The sequence below is a fragment of the Oncorhynchus mykiss genome, chromosome 26, assembly GCF_057628025.1.
Source record: "Oncorhynchus mykiss isolate SJ-2025 chromosome 26, ASM5762802v1, whole genome shotgun sequence".
NCBI classification, from domain to species: Eukaryota; Metazoa; Chordata; class Actinopteri; order Salmoniformes; family Salmonidae; genus Oncorhynchus; species Oncorhynchus mykiss.
In genome coordinates this window covers 5802501-5821025 of record NC_143047.1, presented here as the reverse complement: position 1 = coordinate 5821025, position 18525 = coordinate 5802501, and the positions used below count along the sequence as shown (strand labels likewise).

Below are 18525 nucleotides of genomic sequence, written 5' to 3'. Positions count from 1 at the left end.
TTGTCCATGTATTCTAAGTCAGAGCCGTCCAGAGTAGTGATGTTGGACAGGCGGGTAGGTGCAGGTAGCGATCGGTTGAAGAGCATGCATTTAGTTTTACTTGTATTTAAGAGCAATTGGAGGCCACGGAAGGAGAGTTGTATGGCATTGAAGCTTGCCTGGAGGGTTGTTAACACAGTGTCCAAAGAAGGGCCGGAAGTATACAGAATGGTGTCGTCTGCGTAGAGGTGGATCAGAGACTCACCAGCATCAAGAGCGACCTCATTGATGTATACAGAGAAGAGAGTCGGTCCAAGAATTGAACCCTGTGGCACCCCGATAGAGACTGCCAGAGGTCCGGACAACAGACCCTCCGATTTGACACACTGAACTCTATCAGAGAAGTAGTTGCTGAACCAGGCGAGGCAATCATTTGAGAAACCAAGGCTGTTGAGTCTGCCGATGAGGATGTGGTGATTGACAGAGTCGAAAGCCTTGGCCAGATCAATGAATACGGCTGCACAGTAATGTTTCTTATCGATGGCGGTTAAGATATCGTTTAGGACCTTGAGCGTGGCTGAGGTGCACCCATGACCAGCTCTGAAACCAGATTGCATAGCAGAGAAGGTATGGTGAGATTCGAAATGGTCGGTAATCTGTTTGTTGACTTGGCTTTCGAAGACCTTAGAAAGGCATGGTAGGATAGATATAGGTCTGTAGCATTTTGTCCCCCCCTTTGAAGAGGGGGATGACCGCAGCTGCTTTCCAATCTTTGGGAATCTCAGACGACACGAAAGAGGTTGAACAGGCTAGTAATAGGGGTGGCAACAATTTCGGCAGATAATTTTAGAAAGAAAGGGTCCAGATTGTCTAGCCCGGCTGATTTGTAGGGGTCCAGATTTTGCAGCTCTTTCAGAACATCAGCTGAATGGATTTGGGAGAAGGAGAAATGGGGAAGGCTTGGGTGAGTTGCTGTTGGGGGTGCAGTGCTGTTGACAGGGGTAGGAGTAGCCAGGTGGAAAGCATGGCCAGCAGTAGAAAAATGCTTATTGAAATTTTCAATTATGGTGGATTTATCAGTGGTGACAGTGTTTCCTATCTTCAGTGCAGTGGGCAGCTGGGAGGAGGTGTTCTTATTCTCCATGGACTTTACAGTGTCCCAGAACTTTTTTGAGTTAGTGTTGCAAGAAGCAAATTTCTGCTTGAAAAAGCTAGCCTTGGCTTTTCTAACTGCCTGTGTATAATGGTTTCTAGCTTCCCTGAACAGCTGCATATCACGGGGGCTGTTCGATGCTAATGCAGAACGCCATAGGATGTTTTTGTGTTGGTTAAGGGCAGTCAGGTCTGGGGAGAACCAAGGGCTATATCTGTTCCTGGTTCTAAATTTCTTGAATGGGGCATGTTTATTTAAGATGGTTAGGAAGGCATTTTAAAAAAATATCCAGGCATCCTCTACTGACGGGATGAGGTCAATATCCTTCCAGGATACCCCGGCCAGGTCGATTAGAAAGGCCTGCTCGCTGAAGTGTTTCAGGGAGCGTTTTACAGTGATGAGAGGAGGTCGTTTGACCGCTGACCCATTACGGATGCAGGCAATGAGGCAGTGATCGCTGAGATCTTGGTTGAAGACAGCAGAGGTGTATTTAGAGGGGAAGTTGGTTAGGAGGATATCTATGAGGGTGCCCGTGTTTAAGTCTTTGGGGAGGTACCTGGTAGGTTCATTGATAATTTGTGTGAGATTGAGGGCATCAAGTTTAGATTGTAGGATGGCATGTTCCAGTTTAGGTCGCCTAGCAGCACGAGCTCTGAAGATAGATGGGGGGCAATCAGTTCACATATGGTGTCCAGAGCACAGCTGGGGGCAGAGGGTGGTCTATAGCAGGCGGCAACGGTGAGAGACTTGGTGGAGGTGGAGGTGGATTTTTAAAAGTAGAAGTTCAAATTGTTTGGGTACAGACCTGGATAGTAGGACAGAACTCTGCAGGCTATCTTTGCAGTAGATTGCAACACCGCCCCCTTTGGCAGTTCTATCTTGTCTGAAAATGTTGTAGTTTGGAATTAAAATGTCTGAATTTTTGGTGGTCTTCCTAAGCCAGGATTCAGACACAGCTAGAACATCCGGGTTGGCAGAGTGTGCTAAAGCAGTGAATAGAACAAACTTAGGGAGGAGGCTTCTAATGTTAACATGCATGAAACCAAGGCTATTACGGTTACAGAAGTCGTCAAAAGAGAGCGCCTGGGGAATAGGAGTGGAGCTAGGCACTGCAGGGCCTGGATTCACCTCTACATCGCCAGAGGAACATAGGAGGAGTAGAATAAGGGTGCGGCTAAAAGCAATAAGAATTGGTCGTCTAGAACGTCTGGAACAGAGAGTAAAAGGAGGTTTCTGGGGGTGATAAAATAGCATCAAGGTATAATGTACAGACAAAGGTAAGGTAGGATGTGAATACAGTGGAGGTAAACCTAGGTATTGAGTGATGAAGAGAGAGATATTGTCTCTAGAAACATCATTGAAACCAGGAGATGTCATTGCATGTGTGGGTGGTGGAACTAATAGGTTGGATAAGGTATAGTGAGCAGGACTAGAGGCTCTACAGTGAAATAAGCCAATAAACACTAACCAGAACAGCAATGGACAAGACATATTGACATTAAGGAGAGGCATGCTTAGTCGAGTGATCAAAAGGGTCCAGTGAGTGGAGAGGTTGGTTGAGGGTCACGGCGATTTAGACAGCTAGCCAGGCCATCGGTAGCAAGCTAGCATAGGATGGAGGTATGTTGTTAGCCACCTCTTGCGTTCGGTCAGTAGATTAGTGAGGTTCCGTGTGGTAGAGGGGATTAATCCAAATCACACAACAACAACAAAACTAAGAACAATAGATATAGTTATAGAGGCCCAAGAAGAAAACATGATAATAATAAAAATAAATAAATTGTCTGATTGTCTATTCAGATAGCAGCCGGTAAGACAGCTAACGGTTAGCGGGCCGCAGATGGGCGTTCAGGTAACGTTGCGACGGAGGAGCCAGCCGGATCTCCTTCAGGTAGATAACGTCGGCAGTCCAGTTGTGAAGGCCCGGTGGGGCTCCGCGTAGGCAGTAAAACGGGTCCGGATAGGTGACTGCAGCCCAGGAGTGAATGATGGAACTCAGGAGTGATTGACGGAGCTGGCTAGCACCGGAATAATTGATGTTTGCTCCGGAATCGACGAAAGCCGATTGTCACACGGATAGCAGCTAGCTAGCTGTGAGATCCAGGTATGAATGTCCAGAGAGCAGTTGAAATCCAGGGACATGGAGAGAAAAATTGGTCCGGTATGTTCCGTTCCGAGCCGCGCTGCGCCGTACAAAACTGGCGATAGATTTTCGATAGATTTTCGAGCTAAAGGATAGCTGATGACCACAAGCTGAATACTAACGATTTGCCAGTAAAGAAGCTAACTAGTTTCTGATTAGCTTCTGGATTAGCTTCTGGGCTAGCTCCTGGCTAGCTTCTGGATAGTTTCTGGCTAGCTTCTTGGAGTTTCTGGCTAGCTTCTTGGAGGATTACAGATCTGAGGTAAATAATACTTTTTTATAAATATAAATTGGTGAGGCGGGTTGCAGGAGAGTGTTTTGAAGATGAGTTGATGAAAAATAAAAATAAAATGTATGTGAAAAAAGTTGTAAATATATATATATATATACAGGACACGACAAGACGAGGACAAAAGACGTCTGAACTGCTATGCGATCTTGGAGTAGTGTATATGTGTATCTAAAAGGGATTCAATTGTATTATTATACAGATCTACACAACCTGCTCCACATTTTCAAAGTGAAAGAAAAAATATAGAACATTTTCTAAATTAATAAAAACAAAAATTGAAACGAACATGTCTTGATTGCGTAGGATTCTACCAACTCAAGACAACTCTTAGGGAAACATATATCCATTGTTTTTGTCAAAATTGCTCAAGCTCAATAAATTTGGTTGGGAATCATTGATGGACAGGGATATTCAAACCTTGTCTTGGATTTTCAAACAGATTTAAATAAGGACTGAGACTTAACCCATTAGGAACACTGAACTCCTCTTTTAAAGCAATCTGGTGTGTCATTGGTTTTAAAATTTCTGTAATTGTCACACTGAATTGTAAAACTATCCCAGAGTGAGGCATTCAGAAGACTGAGGCAGGTTTTTTTTACTACAACTTTCATATTTCTTTTGATCCTGACAAACTCCCCTGTCCCTGCCGGTGACAAGCATACACACTCAAACCATGATAATGCCCCCACCACATGACTTGAACATACAGATGGTTTCACTCTGTGATGTCTTGTATTGGATTGAAAGTTTTGATTTTAAGCCAAAAAGTTAATTTCCTTGCCATGTTGTCTACAGTATTACTTAAGGGCCTTCATGCAAACATAATGGAGGATTTTAAATAGGTTTTTTTTAACACAGGCTTCCTTTTTTCCCACTTTGTCATACAGGCTAGTAATGTGGAGAGAATGCAATGTTGTGAAACCCTCTGTATTTTCGATTATTTGTGTTTTTGTATTTATTAGGGATACCCATTAGTTCCTGCTGCCAAGGCAGCAGCTACTCTTCCTGGGGTCCAAACACATTAAGGCACTTACCTCACATGTAAAACAGTACATCATATAACATTATTATACAACTACATATCTACGATACAACATGTATAATACCACCATACAACAATATTACAATGTACGTGTGTGTAGAGAGCGCGTGCCAGCGTTTGTGTGCGTATGCGTGTGTCTATACTTTTGTGTGTGTCTCTTCACAGTCGCCGCTGTTCCACTAGGGCATGGGTGTCAAACTCTGGCCCGCGGGCCAAATTTGGCCCGCGGGGTAATTATATTTGGCCCGCGAGACAATACCAAATTACTACTAGAGCTGGCCCGCCGGTATTATACAGCGCATTCACCACTAATACTACGAATCCCATAATGCTCTGCTGTTTTCGCGCGCCAATCAGGACAGGACCCAGAAACGCTCTCTCCTCTGTGACAGTAGTCATAGCAACATAGACGCTACAACTGTCAGCGAGCTAACCCTTCCCAAAAATGGCGAAAATAAAGGCAGAAAACAGGAGCTTTCTGGACAAGTGGGAGGCAGAATATCTGTTTACATATGTAAAAGACAAACCTGTTTGTCTTGTTTGTGGAGTCAACGTGGCTGTAAGTAAGGAGTACAACATTAGACGACACTATGAAACGAAACACCATGACAAATACAAGGACCTGGACATGACTCAAAGGAGCCAGAAAGTAGAGGAGATAAAAATAAGTTTGGTTTCACAACAGAATATGTTTAAAAAAGCCACATCACAAAGCGAGGCTGCTGTAAAGGCTAGTTATACAGTGGCAGCAGAGATCGCAAAATCAGCCCGGCCCTTTAATGAGGGAGAGTTCATGAAAAAGTGCATGATGAAGGTTTGTGACCTCGTATGCCCAGAGAAAAAACAAGCATTTTCAAACGTGAGCCTGAGCAGGAACACAGTAGCTGATCGCACATGTGATCTTGCCACCAATCTGTATGACCAGCTGATGGAAAAGGGAAAAGATTTTGTTGCGTTCTCCCTCGCTGTGGATGAGAGCTGCGACGCATCTGATACTGCTCAGCTGTCAGTCTTCATCCGTGGAGTGGACTCAAATCTGTGTGTTACGGAGGAGCTATTAGGATTCAAATCAATGCATGGCACAACCACAGGAAAGGAAATCTTTGAGGAGGTTTCCAAATGTGTAACTGAAATAAAGCTGCCGTGGGATAAACTTGTTGGATTAACGACAGATGGTGCGCCAGCGATGTGCAGTAAAAAGAGTGGACTGGTGGGCATGGTTCGGGAGAAGATGCGGGAAGAGAACTGTGCAGGTGAGCTAACTGTTTACCACTGCATCATACATCAGGAAGCACTGTGTGCCAAAGCCCTAAAGATGGAACATGTTATGACCACAGTAACACAGGTAGTTAACTTTATAAGAGCCAAAGGTCTAAATCACCGCCAGTTTAAATCTTTTCTGGAGGAGTGTGGTTCGGAATACGCAGACGTGCCGTATCACACAGAGGTGAGATGGCTAAGCAGAGGAAAAGTACTGAACAGATGTTTCAAGCTGCGTGAGGAAATATGTCAATTCCTGGAAACCAAAGGGAAGGACACAGCAGAGCTCCGGGAGCAAAAGTTCCTGTGTGAGCTGGCCTTTCTCTGTGACATCTCGATGCGCTGAACCTGCAGCTTCAGGGGCGGGGGCGCATCATCACAGACATGTACGCTGCAGTGAGGGCCTTCAAAACTAAACTGTGCCTGTGGGAGAATCAGATGCTGCAAGGAAACCCTTGCCATTTTCCCTGCTGCCAATCCATAATAGCGCAGATCTCTACCGCCGTGTTCCCATGCGCACAGTTTGCTGAAAAACTCAGTGTTCTCGCCGCTGAGTTTAGCCGGCGATTTGACGACTTCGATGTCCAGAAATGCAAGTTTGAACTGCTTAGTAATCCCTTCGCAGTTGATGTGGAAAATGCACCAACCAACATCCAAATGGAGCTGATTGAACTCCAGTGCAACGACACGCTGAAGTCAAAGTATGATGCTGTGGGCGCCGCACAGTTTCCACGGTTCATCCCTGACACAATGCCTCAGCTCCGCACCCAAGCTGCTCAGATGCTCTCCATGTTCGGCAGCACTTATCTATGCGAGCAACTTTTCTCCTCGATGAAGATGACCAAAACAACTCATAGGAGACGTCTGACTGATAAACATCTTCGCTCGATACTGAGGATTTCTTCAGCTCAGAGCTTGAGCCCAGACATTGATGAACTAGCATCCAAGAAGAGATGCCAGGTATCTGGCTTGGGCACATCAGATTAGACCAGTGTGCAATAATTAACGTTTTCTTTATGCACTTTTTCTTGCTACAAGGCATGGGCTTGAATGGTTGATTGATTTATTATAATTTTATTTGTAAAATTATTAGCCAGTGGAAAAAGTTTATTTTGGTATTTAAATCAGAAGGCTGCAAATAGAAAAGAGGCATACACTTTTTATTTAAATTTTATTTATTTAATAAATGAATGCCATTGATGTGTTTTTTCATTTGAAATTCGATTTTGCATGTCTCCACTATTAAATTATATATTGTATGGTAATAAGCGATGCTTGTTCCATATTCAATGTTAAAGCAAAACTTGTTTGGGTCCATATTAAAAGGTTAATTTGTTCAATGTTGGCCCGTGACTTTGTTCAGGTTTTACATTTTGGCCCACTGGGTATTTGAGTTTGACACCCCTGCACTAGGGGTATTTTTACCTGTTTATCAAATTTGATTCTACTGCTTTCATGTGTTACCTGATGTTGAATAAAGTCCCATGTAGTCATGGCTCTATGTAGTACTGTGCGCATCCCATAGTCTGTGCTGGACTTGGGGCTTGTGAAGAGACCTTTGGTGGCATGTTTTGTGGGGTATGCATGGGTGTCCGAGCTGTGTGCCAGGAGTTTAAACAGACAGCTCGGTACATTCAGCTTGTCAACACTTCTTACAAAAACAAGTACTGATGAAGTCAATCTCTCCTCTATTTTGAGCCATGAGATATTGACATGCATTTCATTAATATTAGCTCCCCATGTACTTTTAAGTGCAAGCCGTGCTGGCCTGTTCTGGGCCAATTGTAATTTTCCATTTTAAAGTCCCTCTTTGTGGCACCTGATCACAATACTGAACAGTAGTACAGGTGTGACAAAACTAGAGCCTGTAGGACCTGTCTTGTTGATTGCTTTGTTAAGAAGATATGCAGTGCTTTATTATGGACAGACTTCTCCCCATCTAAGCTACTCATGTATCAATATGTTTTGACAATGACAGTTAAAATGTTGTATTTATTTTTTATTAAACTAGGCAAGTCAGTTAAGAACAAAATCTTATTTACAATGACGGCCTACTCCCACCAAATCCGGATGACGCTGGGCCAATTGTGTGCCGCCCTATGGGACCCCCAATAACGGCCGGATGTGATACAGCCTGGATTTGAACCAGGTACTATAGTGATGCCTCTTGCACTGAGATGCAGGGCCTTAGACCGTTGTGCAACTCGGGAGCAGTGACTAAACTACAATCTAGGGTTACTCCAAGCAGTTTAATCACCTCAACTTGCTCAATAACCACATTAAATGAATCATGTAACAATTATCTCAGTAACTTAGGGCACCATGGGAACTTATTTAATGAATGACTATCTCCCGAATTAAACTCTTATAAGATTTATTCATATCTATAGATAAGTCACTTATTAATGTATTTTTTACCTCATATCAGTCTCCTTAATATTCTATAAATATGCACGAACCCTAGTCTACATGATGACTCAGTTTACACAAATTGGCTTAATTATTTATTTACTAACTAAAAATATAATTACACAGAAATACATAAACGCACACAGTATAGGTTGAATTGATTACTAACATAATGCAATGAAAAGTCCCTAGTGGACTAACCCGATATGACAGCTGGTTACACAATGAAAGGGGTGGGGAAAGAAAGAGTGGGAGAAGGAGAGACAAAGGAATTAACCTATCGTACATACAGTTGAATAATATGCTCATCATAAATATGTTAACCTGACCCCTTGAATGCGTACACCTTCAGAGATACAGTTATTTAGTTATACCATCCTTAATGACATCACAAAACAACTTATTTGACATGATTATTGTTTGGAGCCCCACCAACCATTTCCCACATTATTTATGAAGAAACATTGTTTCATTATCCACTTTTGGATGTTGGATTTTTGGTGGCAGATTCTCTCTCAACACACAAAGGATTTTTCCATTGTTCTCCATACTGCCGTGCATGAAGATACATTTTACGACCGGTCGTTAAAGTCCTAGAACCGGCCCCACTCTCTTTGATCCTCAACCAGGAGGGAAAGTCATGACACTAACTGCAGTTCTTTGTTAAGTGTTGCAGCCGCTGTCATATCAGCCGCTGTGGTAGCTGACATGTACAGTGTTGAGTCATCCGCATACATAGACACACCGGCTTTAGTCAAAGTCAGTGGCATGTTGTTAGTAAAAATGTTAAAAAGTAAGGGGCCTGGCGGCCCTGGCGAATTCCTGATTCTACCTGGATTATGTCAGAGAGGATTCCATTAAAGAACACCCTCTGTGTTCTGTTAGACAGGTAACTCTTTACCCACAATACAGCAGGGGGTGTAAAGCCATAACATATACGTTTTTCCAGCAGATCGATAATGTCATAAGCCGCACTGAAGTCTAACAAAACAGCACACACAATATTTGTATTATCAATTTCTCCTAGCCAATCATCAGTCATTTGTGTAAGTTCTGTAATTGTTGAATGTCTTTCCCTATAAATGTGCTGACCAATTGGCAAGTGTCTTCACTGACATTTTCAACCTCTCCCTGTCTAAGTCTGTAATACCAACATGTTTCAAGCAGACCACCATAGTCCCTGTGCCCAAGAACACTAAGGTTACCTGCCTAAATGACTACCGACCCGTAGCACTGCTTTGAAAGGCTGGTCATGGCTCACATCAGCACCATTATCCCAGAAACCCTAGACCCACTCCAATTTGCATACTGCCCCAACAGATCCACAGATGATGCAATCCTTATTGCACTCCACACTGCCCTTTCACACCTGGACAAAAGGAACACCTATGTGAGAATACTATTAATTGACTACAGCTCATAGTGCCCTCAAAGCTCATCACTTAGCTAAGGACCCTGGGACTAAACACCTCCCTGTGCAACTGGATCCTGGACTTCCTGACGGGCTGCACCCAGGTGGTGAGGGTAGGTAACAACACATCCGCCACACTGATCCTCAACACGGGGGACCCTCAGGGGTGCGTGCTCAGTCCCCTCCTGTACTCGCTGTTTCCTCATGACTGCACGGCCAGGCACGACTCCAACACCATTTTTAAATTTGCCGATGACACAACAGTGGTAGGCCTGATCACCGACAACGATGAGACAGCCTATAGGGAGGAGGTCAGATACCTGACCGTGTGGTGCAAGGACAACTGCCTGTTATGGCAATTGCTCGGCCTCCAACTGCAAGGCACTAAAGAGGGTAGTGTGTACGGCCCAGTACATCACCGGGGCCAAGCTTCCTGCCATTCAGGACTTCTATACCAGGCGGTGTCAGAGAAAGGCCCTAAAAATGGTCAAAAACTCCAGCCACCCTACTCATAGACTGTTCTCGGCAAGCGGTACCAGAGCGCCAAGTATAGGTCCAAGAGGCTTCTAAACAGCTTATAACCCCAAGCCATAACACTCCTAAACATCTAATGAAATGGCTACCCAGACTATTTGCATTGCCCCCCTCCCCCTCTTCTATGCTGCTGATACTCTGTTACTATCTATGCATTATCTATGTCACTTTAATAACTCTACCTACAGTTGAAGTCAGAAGTTTACATACACCTTAGCTAAAAGGATTTAAACTCTGTTTTTCACAATTCCTGAAATTTAATCAGAGTAAAAATCCCCGGTCTTAGGTCAGTTAGGATCACCACTTTATTTTAAGAATGTGAAATGTTAGAATAATAGTAGCGAGAATGATTTATTTAAGCTTTTATTTCTTTCATCACATTCCCAGTGGGTCAGGAGTTTACATAGACTCAATTAGTATTTGGTAGCATTGCCTTTAAATTGTTTAACTTGGGTCAAACATTTCGGGTACCCTTCCACAAGCTTCCCACAATAAGTTGGGTAAATTTTGGCCCATTCCACCTGAAAGACCTGGTGTAATTGAGTCAGGTTTGTAGGCCTCCTTGCTCGCACACACTTTTCCAGGTCTGCCCACACATTTTCAGTAGGATTGAGGTCAGGACTTTGTGATGGACACTCCAATGCCTTGACTTTGTTGTCCTTAAGCCCCTTTTCCACAATTTGGGTCTTCCACTAACTGGAAGACCCATTTGCGACCAAGCTTTAACTTCCTGACTGATGTCTTGAGATGTTGCTTCAACATGTCCACGTAATTTTCCTCCCTCGTGATGTCATCTATTTTGTGAAGTGCACCAGTCCCTCCTGCAGCAAAGCACCCCCACAAATTGATGCTGCCACCCCCGTGCTTCACAGTTGGGATGGTGTTCTTCGGCTTGCAAGCGTCCCCTTTTTCCTCCAAACATGACGATGGTCATTATGGCCAAATAGTTGTATTTTTGTTTCATCAGACCAGAGGACATTTCTCTAAAAAGTATGATCTTTGTCCCCATGTGCAGTTGCAAACCATAGTCTTGCTTTTTTATGGCGGTTTTGGAGCAGTAGCTTCTTCCTTGCTGAGCGGCCTTTCAGTGTATGTCGTTATAGCACTCATTTTACTGTGGATTTCGATACTTTTGTACCTGTTTCCTCCAGCATCTTCACAAGGTCCTTTGCTGTTGTTCTGAAAGTGAAAGAATCTGTCTGTAAACAATTGTTGGAAAATGACTTGTGTCATGCACAAAGTAGATGTCCTAACCGACTTGCCAAAACTATAGTTTGTTAACAAGACATTTGTGGAGTGTCAACATTGGATCATTCAGAGATCCTCACTGAACTTCTGGAGAGAGTTTGCTGCACTGAAAGTAAAGGGGCTGAATAATTTTGCACGCCCAATTTTTGAGTTTTTGATTTGTTAAAAAAGTTTGAAATATCCAATAAATGTCGTTCCACTTCATGATTGTGTCCCACTTGTTGTTGATTCTTCACAAAAAATACAGTTTTATATCTTTATGTTTGAAGCATGAAATGTGGCAAAAGGTCGCAAAGTTCAAGGGGGCTGAATACTTTCGCAAGGCACTGTACCTTAGCTTATATGTAAGCTTTCTCCCTTCTGAAACTAAGTTTACAACCTTTATTCTACAAGACAAACTTGCACATGTTTAATAACACAGAATAATAAAAACATAACATATCAATGCTCTTTAAGTTACATGAGAACCAGTATCTAAACACAGGCCTCCTCACAACATATAGGACATACATCCCTGTAAGTCCTCATGCTCAGAAATATACTCAGGAATAGAGTATAGGGCAGTGAAATCATTCATATTCCAAATCATAAGTAACAACCCAACTATTTATCCAACCAATATTTAGTATAGCATTCCTCAGTGATTCAAATTTGTCTTATCACTCAAAGTAAAAACCTCAATTTAACACACATCAATATTAGCAGATTTACTTACATTCAGTATAATTATCCCATAATTCTACTATTAACTTTTTTAATCATGATTATACTACAGATCAGTATCTCAATGCATTCTTAATCTAAATTACTACAATTTACATGGTGTAGACCTCTTCAATCAACCTGATACCACAAAAGTATAAACAATTTAATGGCACAGTTGACCAACCCCCCCCCCCCCCCCTCTCAGGCACTGCATCTTCTGGCGTCTCTTTCGTTTTTCTTCAGATAGCTTTACAGTTCAAAGTGGACGGCCCATGATAATGTCCCAATTTCAATGTCTCATCTTTACCACTCATGTCTTGTCCATTCGTCAACCAATATACTAGCATCATAAGAAAATGTTAGAACAATCTTTCTCCATGATCACTCCAAGTGGACTCTCACAGTATGAGAGAAACATGAAAGAAAAGCAGTAGATAGCTTAAATCTGATACTGTACACCAATTTCTGGCTTGGTTCTTTTCTCTCGGTAGAAGTGGTTTGGAAAGCCTTCAACGCCTTTGTCACTCTTCTTCAGCCAGTTAGAGGGGGTTTTGAGGTACACACACCATTCGGTCCAATTATCTCTTCCATGCATTAAGATACCGTCTGATGTCACTTTTCATGATAACCTCGAAAGAACAGATCAGAACAACAGTTTAGTTCAGTTCATTAACTACATGATAAATTATGACTTTTACCAATTATTCTTAATACACATATCTAAACATATTTCACAGAGAATATCAAAACATTCTATTGAAACTATTCTTTCAAATTGGTTTATACTCCCCATCTCACTGTCAACTCCATCGTAGAGCCAAGGATCAAGACGTTAGACCTATAACAGGAATAGAACAAAACAAACACAACAAATACAATACACTCCTTCACATATCACTTAAGTTGTATAACTTCAATTCAAACCCTCAAAAAAATGAAATCCTCCCTCATGTTTTACACACATCTCTCCGTATGAGAGTAATGTAAAACAAAACTAAAACAATTGTAAAACAAAATTTCAACTAATCTAATCAAATTAAAATCACTAAACTGAAAAAAACTGCACAAAGAAAAATGATTTAACCCCTATTGTCATAGGAAAATAGACTTAAAGCAGCATACCCTTAGTTAAAAGCAATGCCCTTCACAGTGGTCCAAATTACAAATATGGCTAAGAAACATATTTACCAATTACACAAATTATTTTGAAAGCAGTATTACAAATGACCATACACTCATTATCCAAATGGTTTTCCCATGCGGGTGATCAAGCCACAACGGAAAGTCATCAGAAGGTCATAGGTCATACAAAACCCTTCAAAGCAGTGTTTTTCACTATATTAAACTTGCAAACAATAAATTAATAAATTTGCAAACAATAATCAACTAGTTCCCCCCCCCCCCCAAAAAAAATGTCCATGTTCCCAGAACATTCCTTTATCAAAAGAATTTGCGTGTGTAATGAAAAGTCAAAAAATAAAAACTCAAAACTAACAAAAAACTTCCAGGCCCCCTCCAATGTGGTAGTTTATGGCCTCAATTTCACTCACTCAGCCCAAGAGTATAGTCCCTGGAAACATTCCAGAGAGAGACAGTGAAATATCCATTTTCCCGGAGAAAACACAAAACACTTAGGTAGTATTAATTTACACTACATCGATTCAGAAACTCAAACGTGAACTGTAAACCAAACCTAATGATAATTCCACTGTATCTCAAATCATTAATCATAAGTTTTAATCACCATCAATGTATGATACAATGTTTAATTAAGTTAAATCAACTCCTAAAAAAACTTTTAATCAACAATCTAATAATTTCAACCTGTTGATATAAATTGAGTAAAAACCAATCCTGATTTTTTTTAAACAAATCTAAAATCTTTCAAAAGTTGGCGCTGTCTCATCAGCGTAAAAATCAAAACAAACTTATTATTTTTTTCCCACTCATATCCACAAAGCTTTCATTCCCCAAAACATATGAAATTATTTTGACTATTGCGGTAGCAACACTATAATTAAAATCTATGATACTCCCCCACTTAACATATTAGTTTAGTCTTCTGCCAACAGGCTCTCATACTACTCAATCCAGCAATCACGTTTAATGACCTGACATTGTTCCACATAATGGAAACATACTATAATGTTAGACTACATGAACTTTCCTGCTCAAATTAACTGGTGTTACTTAAACAATCAAACCAAGAATCAATAACCATCAGAATCTATTCTTACAATGTTTTATGATTCAGACATCCAGTCTCCCTTTCTCATAGCCTAATACAGTCCAAATAAACGCCACAAATCTATGATGCCCACCTAGCGAATCAGCTGCTAGAAATACAGATTTTTTTTTTACCTGAACAACGGTCAAAACAATTAGAGTAAGGTTATTGTATATTCAAACTAATAACGCAAATTTACAACAATCTACCTGCCTCCAGCAACTTACCCTGACAATTAGTAGCCAACATAGCAACTAACTCTCTTCCATACTTTCAGCTCAACTTACCCTATTCCTTTTTTCCCATTGGGCAAAAATATATAACCCCTCTCATTTCAACGTTTTTCCTTACCTCTATCGTAAGATTAAAACCCCAACTTTATAACTTCCTCTTCTCTTTGCTCTCCACACTTATGAAATGTATCCTATTTCTTTAAAAATAACACGCGCAGCGCCAAAATTATAACATGCGTCAGTCAATCTATAAGAATGAAAAACATTTCAGTAACCACTTTCTATTGCTATTCTCTCCCCGCTATCATTCAGAATTTCTTTAACTTAGGTAACTGTCTTCTCTATTGATACAGTAATTTAAATACGACTCAATTCTCAATTACATTATTCCAGCAGATCTGAACCACCAATGCTATGTGAAAAACTAAGTTTCTCCGCAAATAAACCCCATTTACAAGTAAAATCAAAATATGTCACTATCGGCAATTCCCAGAAGAATAATAGCCCAATTTTAATAGTGCAAACGTTACTCCAGCTATGATTGTCAAATTCCAAATGAATATATTAGCAATCAAAGAATAAAATTGACAGTTAATGACTCGGAAACAGATATGGCGCCTTTTAATAAAAGTAGATTATGTTTACTTATGCAACGTATTTCAATTACTTCACTACATCACATTAATCACGCAATGATAATTAGTTTGATGGAAAACCTTAGGCTTTGTACGACATTATAAATTACATCGAGATTCCCCCTTATTCTCTCTAACTTTATTCAGTTTATTCAATAAATCCCGCAACTTCTCTCATACTGGGAAGAAAAAATATAACATGTTCAGACCTTAAGGGCAGTTAAATTTCAAATGTTTCACCCAGACGGAGATAATCCAATATGCGTTTTATAGTTACATCGTTAGGGTAAGATAACCAAAAGTGGACACACTCTAATCAGTTTCTAGAGCTCAATTTCCCAGATTTTGTAGATTATTTTAATAGTGCTTAAAAACTTCATCTTTATCAAATTATCCATTTAAGATACCAACTCAAAACCTACGTACGTCTACGAATGAGTGGTTTAAATTGTATCTAATCATTCTCATCATTACTTTATCAAATCTCTAGTAATTGATTATACACACATACAATTTATCATAATTTCAAATAATTCACAGAATCCACATAAAACTTAAGAAATCTTAGGTACTCACACAGAACTTTAAGGATCACCCACACAGGATTGGTCAGATGTTCACACATAACTGGTCAGACGTCCACACAGAACATCAGAACATAAAAAGGTTTGCCCACACAGAGTCAACCTACCCCGCTCACACAGAACGGTCCGACAACTATTACCTAGTGATACCATAACAAAATAATCACACAGAGTCAACCCTACCCCACTCACACAGAACGGTCCGACAACTATTACCTAGTGATCCCATAACAAAATACTCACACAGAGTCAACCCTACCCCACTCACACAGAACGGTCCGACAACTATTACCTAGTGATCCCATAACAAAATACTCACACAGTCAACCCTACCCCACTCACACAGAACGGTCCGACAACTATTACCTAGTGATACCATAACAAAATAATCACACAGAGTCAACCCTACCCCACTCACACAGAACGGTCCGACAACTATTACCTAGTGATCCCATAACAAAATACTCACACAGAGTCACCCAGGGCATACCTGGCTAGCACATTTAAAATAATTGGAATTCACCACATCTGAGGGTCACTTAGACAATCACACAGATGCACAGAATGAGGTCCTTCTTCCAATAGGGCTTCACCAAGTGCCATGTTTCACCTAGAACACACAGTCCCCTGGCCCCTCACCCCGACAGACCTCACCAAATCCCTACTGTGATCAATTCAGTGTCAGGAGGGCTCTTGGTCACTCGCAACCGGACAGTGCAGAGTATCTTTTGAGTCCACAAAACTCCCAGATTACTCTCCTCTGACTCGGCCCTGCTTACGCCGCCAAGGTGCCTTCCTTACAAAGGAATTCACGCTCAGAGTATACGTAACAGGCATAATTTAAAAAACTCGACTTCAAATCTGTGTGTGGTTCGCTCACCTTTATCTTAAAAAAAAACTCAGTTCGAGATGTGGTATCCACTCGGCTCGCTTCCTCTTAGATCAAAGGTTGGTCCATCTGCTTCGTTCCTGAAGTGTGGTTTCCCTGAGATCCCAAGTTTGGGGGATCCCTCGTGCACGATTTATTTACCTAGATCGTCAGGAACGGTCACCGAGTGAAGATTCACATCCCCTCCTCGTCGCCAAATGTCGTGGAAATTTCCTCTATTTACCAAATCATGAGAGCAAACCACACACAAGTCAGAGTTAGTTACCAAAGCCATATTTAATTATATGAGCTCTATCACAACCCTGTGACTCTCAGATCAATTCAGTGTCTATCAATGAATTCTCTGAGAGTCCCTTCCACATTGCAACTGAGATCCTTTAATAGCAAAAAACACACATAGTCAGACAGCATAGACATAATAAATCGTTCAGCTTTGTCTCCTAAACTATGTTATTTTCTCAAACTCAGAACCATAAACCAATCCTCCATATCAACAGGCATATATCAAATCCATCCTATCTTGACCAATTCACAGAGACACCCTGACTGGCACACAGACATTGTGGAGTCAAGAGATACACGCTTGACCTCTCCTCTCTCTCCGGCCCAAGCAACTTAGTCTTGACATAGAACAGATACTGCAACCCCGCCACAGTATTATACAAAAATAACATTCTGATGAGAAGTAACTTACAAACATATGATGAATATAAAACATCTTACCTATGTTACCAACCAATTCTGATTATTCCCCCACACTCAACATCAACTTTCCAATAGGTGTGGAGTGTTCCCAAGGGGTCCAGTCTCAGTCCTGACTTTAAAACTTCTTGAAAATGTTAGACAAGGTTTGTCTATTGCTGTCAATCCGTGATTCCCAACCAAATTGAATGAGCTCGAGTAACAATTGATATATGTTGCCCTAAGAGTTGTGCAGAGAGTTGGTAGAGTTATATATAAAAAATAAAAAAAAGATTTACAGTTGTAATTGCTGACAAAGGTGCTTCCACCAAGTATAAACTCTGGGGTGTGAAGACATACACCATCTCTTTCACTTTTAAAAAGTGCAGCAGGTTGTGTAGATCTGTAGGATTTATTTTTTATTTTTATGTAATCCCATTTTAGGTTTAGAATGTGACAACTGTGAATGCGGTGTGTAGACTTTCAACTAGGCACTGTATAAATAACTATATCAATTATAATAAACATTTATTGTTTTCTGTGTGTTTGTGTGCGTGTGTACAGGCTTGTCGGAATGGCTTTGTCCAGCATCTGGAGCATCTGCTGTTCTACGGGGCGGACATGAGCGCACAGAACGCCTCAGGGAACACAGCGCTGCACATCTGTGCTCTCTACAACCAGGTGAGCTGTGTGTGTGTGTGTGTGTGTGTGTGTGTGTGTGTGTGTGTGTGTACAAGTGTAACTGCCAATTCTTCTACCTGGTTTGATTGTGTAGGCCTGGAGGTCTCCCTGATGTCTCTCTGTTAACCTGTACTACTTGTGTTCAAGTCTGTAAGTGTCTGAGTGAATTAACTGAACCCGCCACCACTCGTTACTGACCTTACACACATACACACACCTCTGCTTCTCGTTCCGTTCATATGAGATGTAAGTAAATCCAGAATGAAATGGCAGTTATTTTGGTTAACATCATGCCTTTCCACAATTAAGAGAAATTGGAGGAGAGGATCACGAGTAAAGGTGGAGAATGAGTGACAAGGGGTTTAGTCTGTCTCTCATTCCCACCACACAGCTCTCCTCCTAGTCTAGACTCAATTAGA

The 18525-nt window shown here is 41.3% G+C and overlaps 1 protein-coding gene across 1 annotated transcript in view; it reads left to right on the top strand.

Moving 5' to 3' along the window:
• Positions 1–18525, top strand: part of LOC110506082 (SH3 and multiple ankyrin repeat domains protein 2-like) — a 182180-nt gene that overhangs the window by 36880 nt on the left and 126775 nt on the right. Inside the window, exon 8 of the mRNA XM_090223390.1 lies at positions 17990–18106. Coding sequence (XP_090079516.1) covers positions 17990–18106 — 117 coding nt within the window. The remainder of the gene's footprint in view (positions 1–17989; positions 18107–18525) is intronic.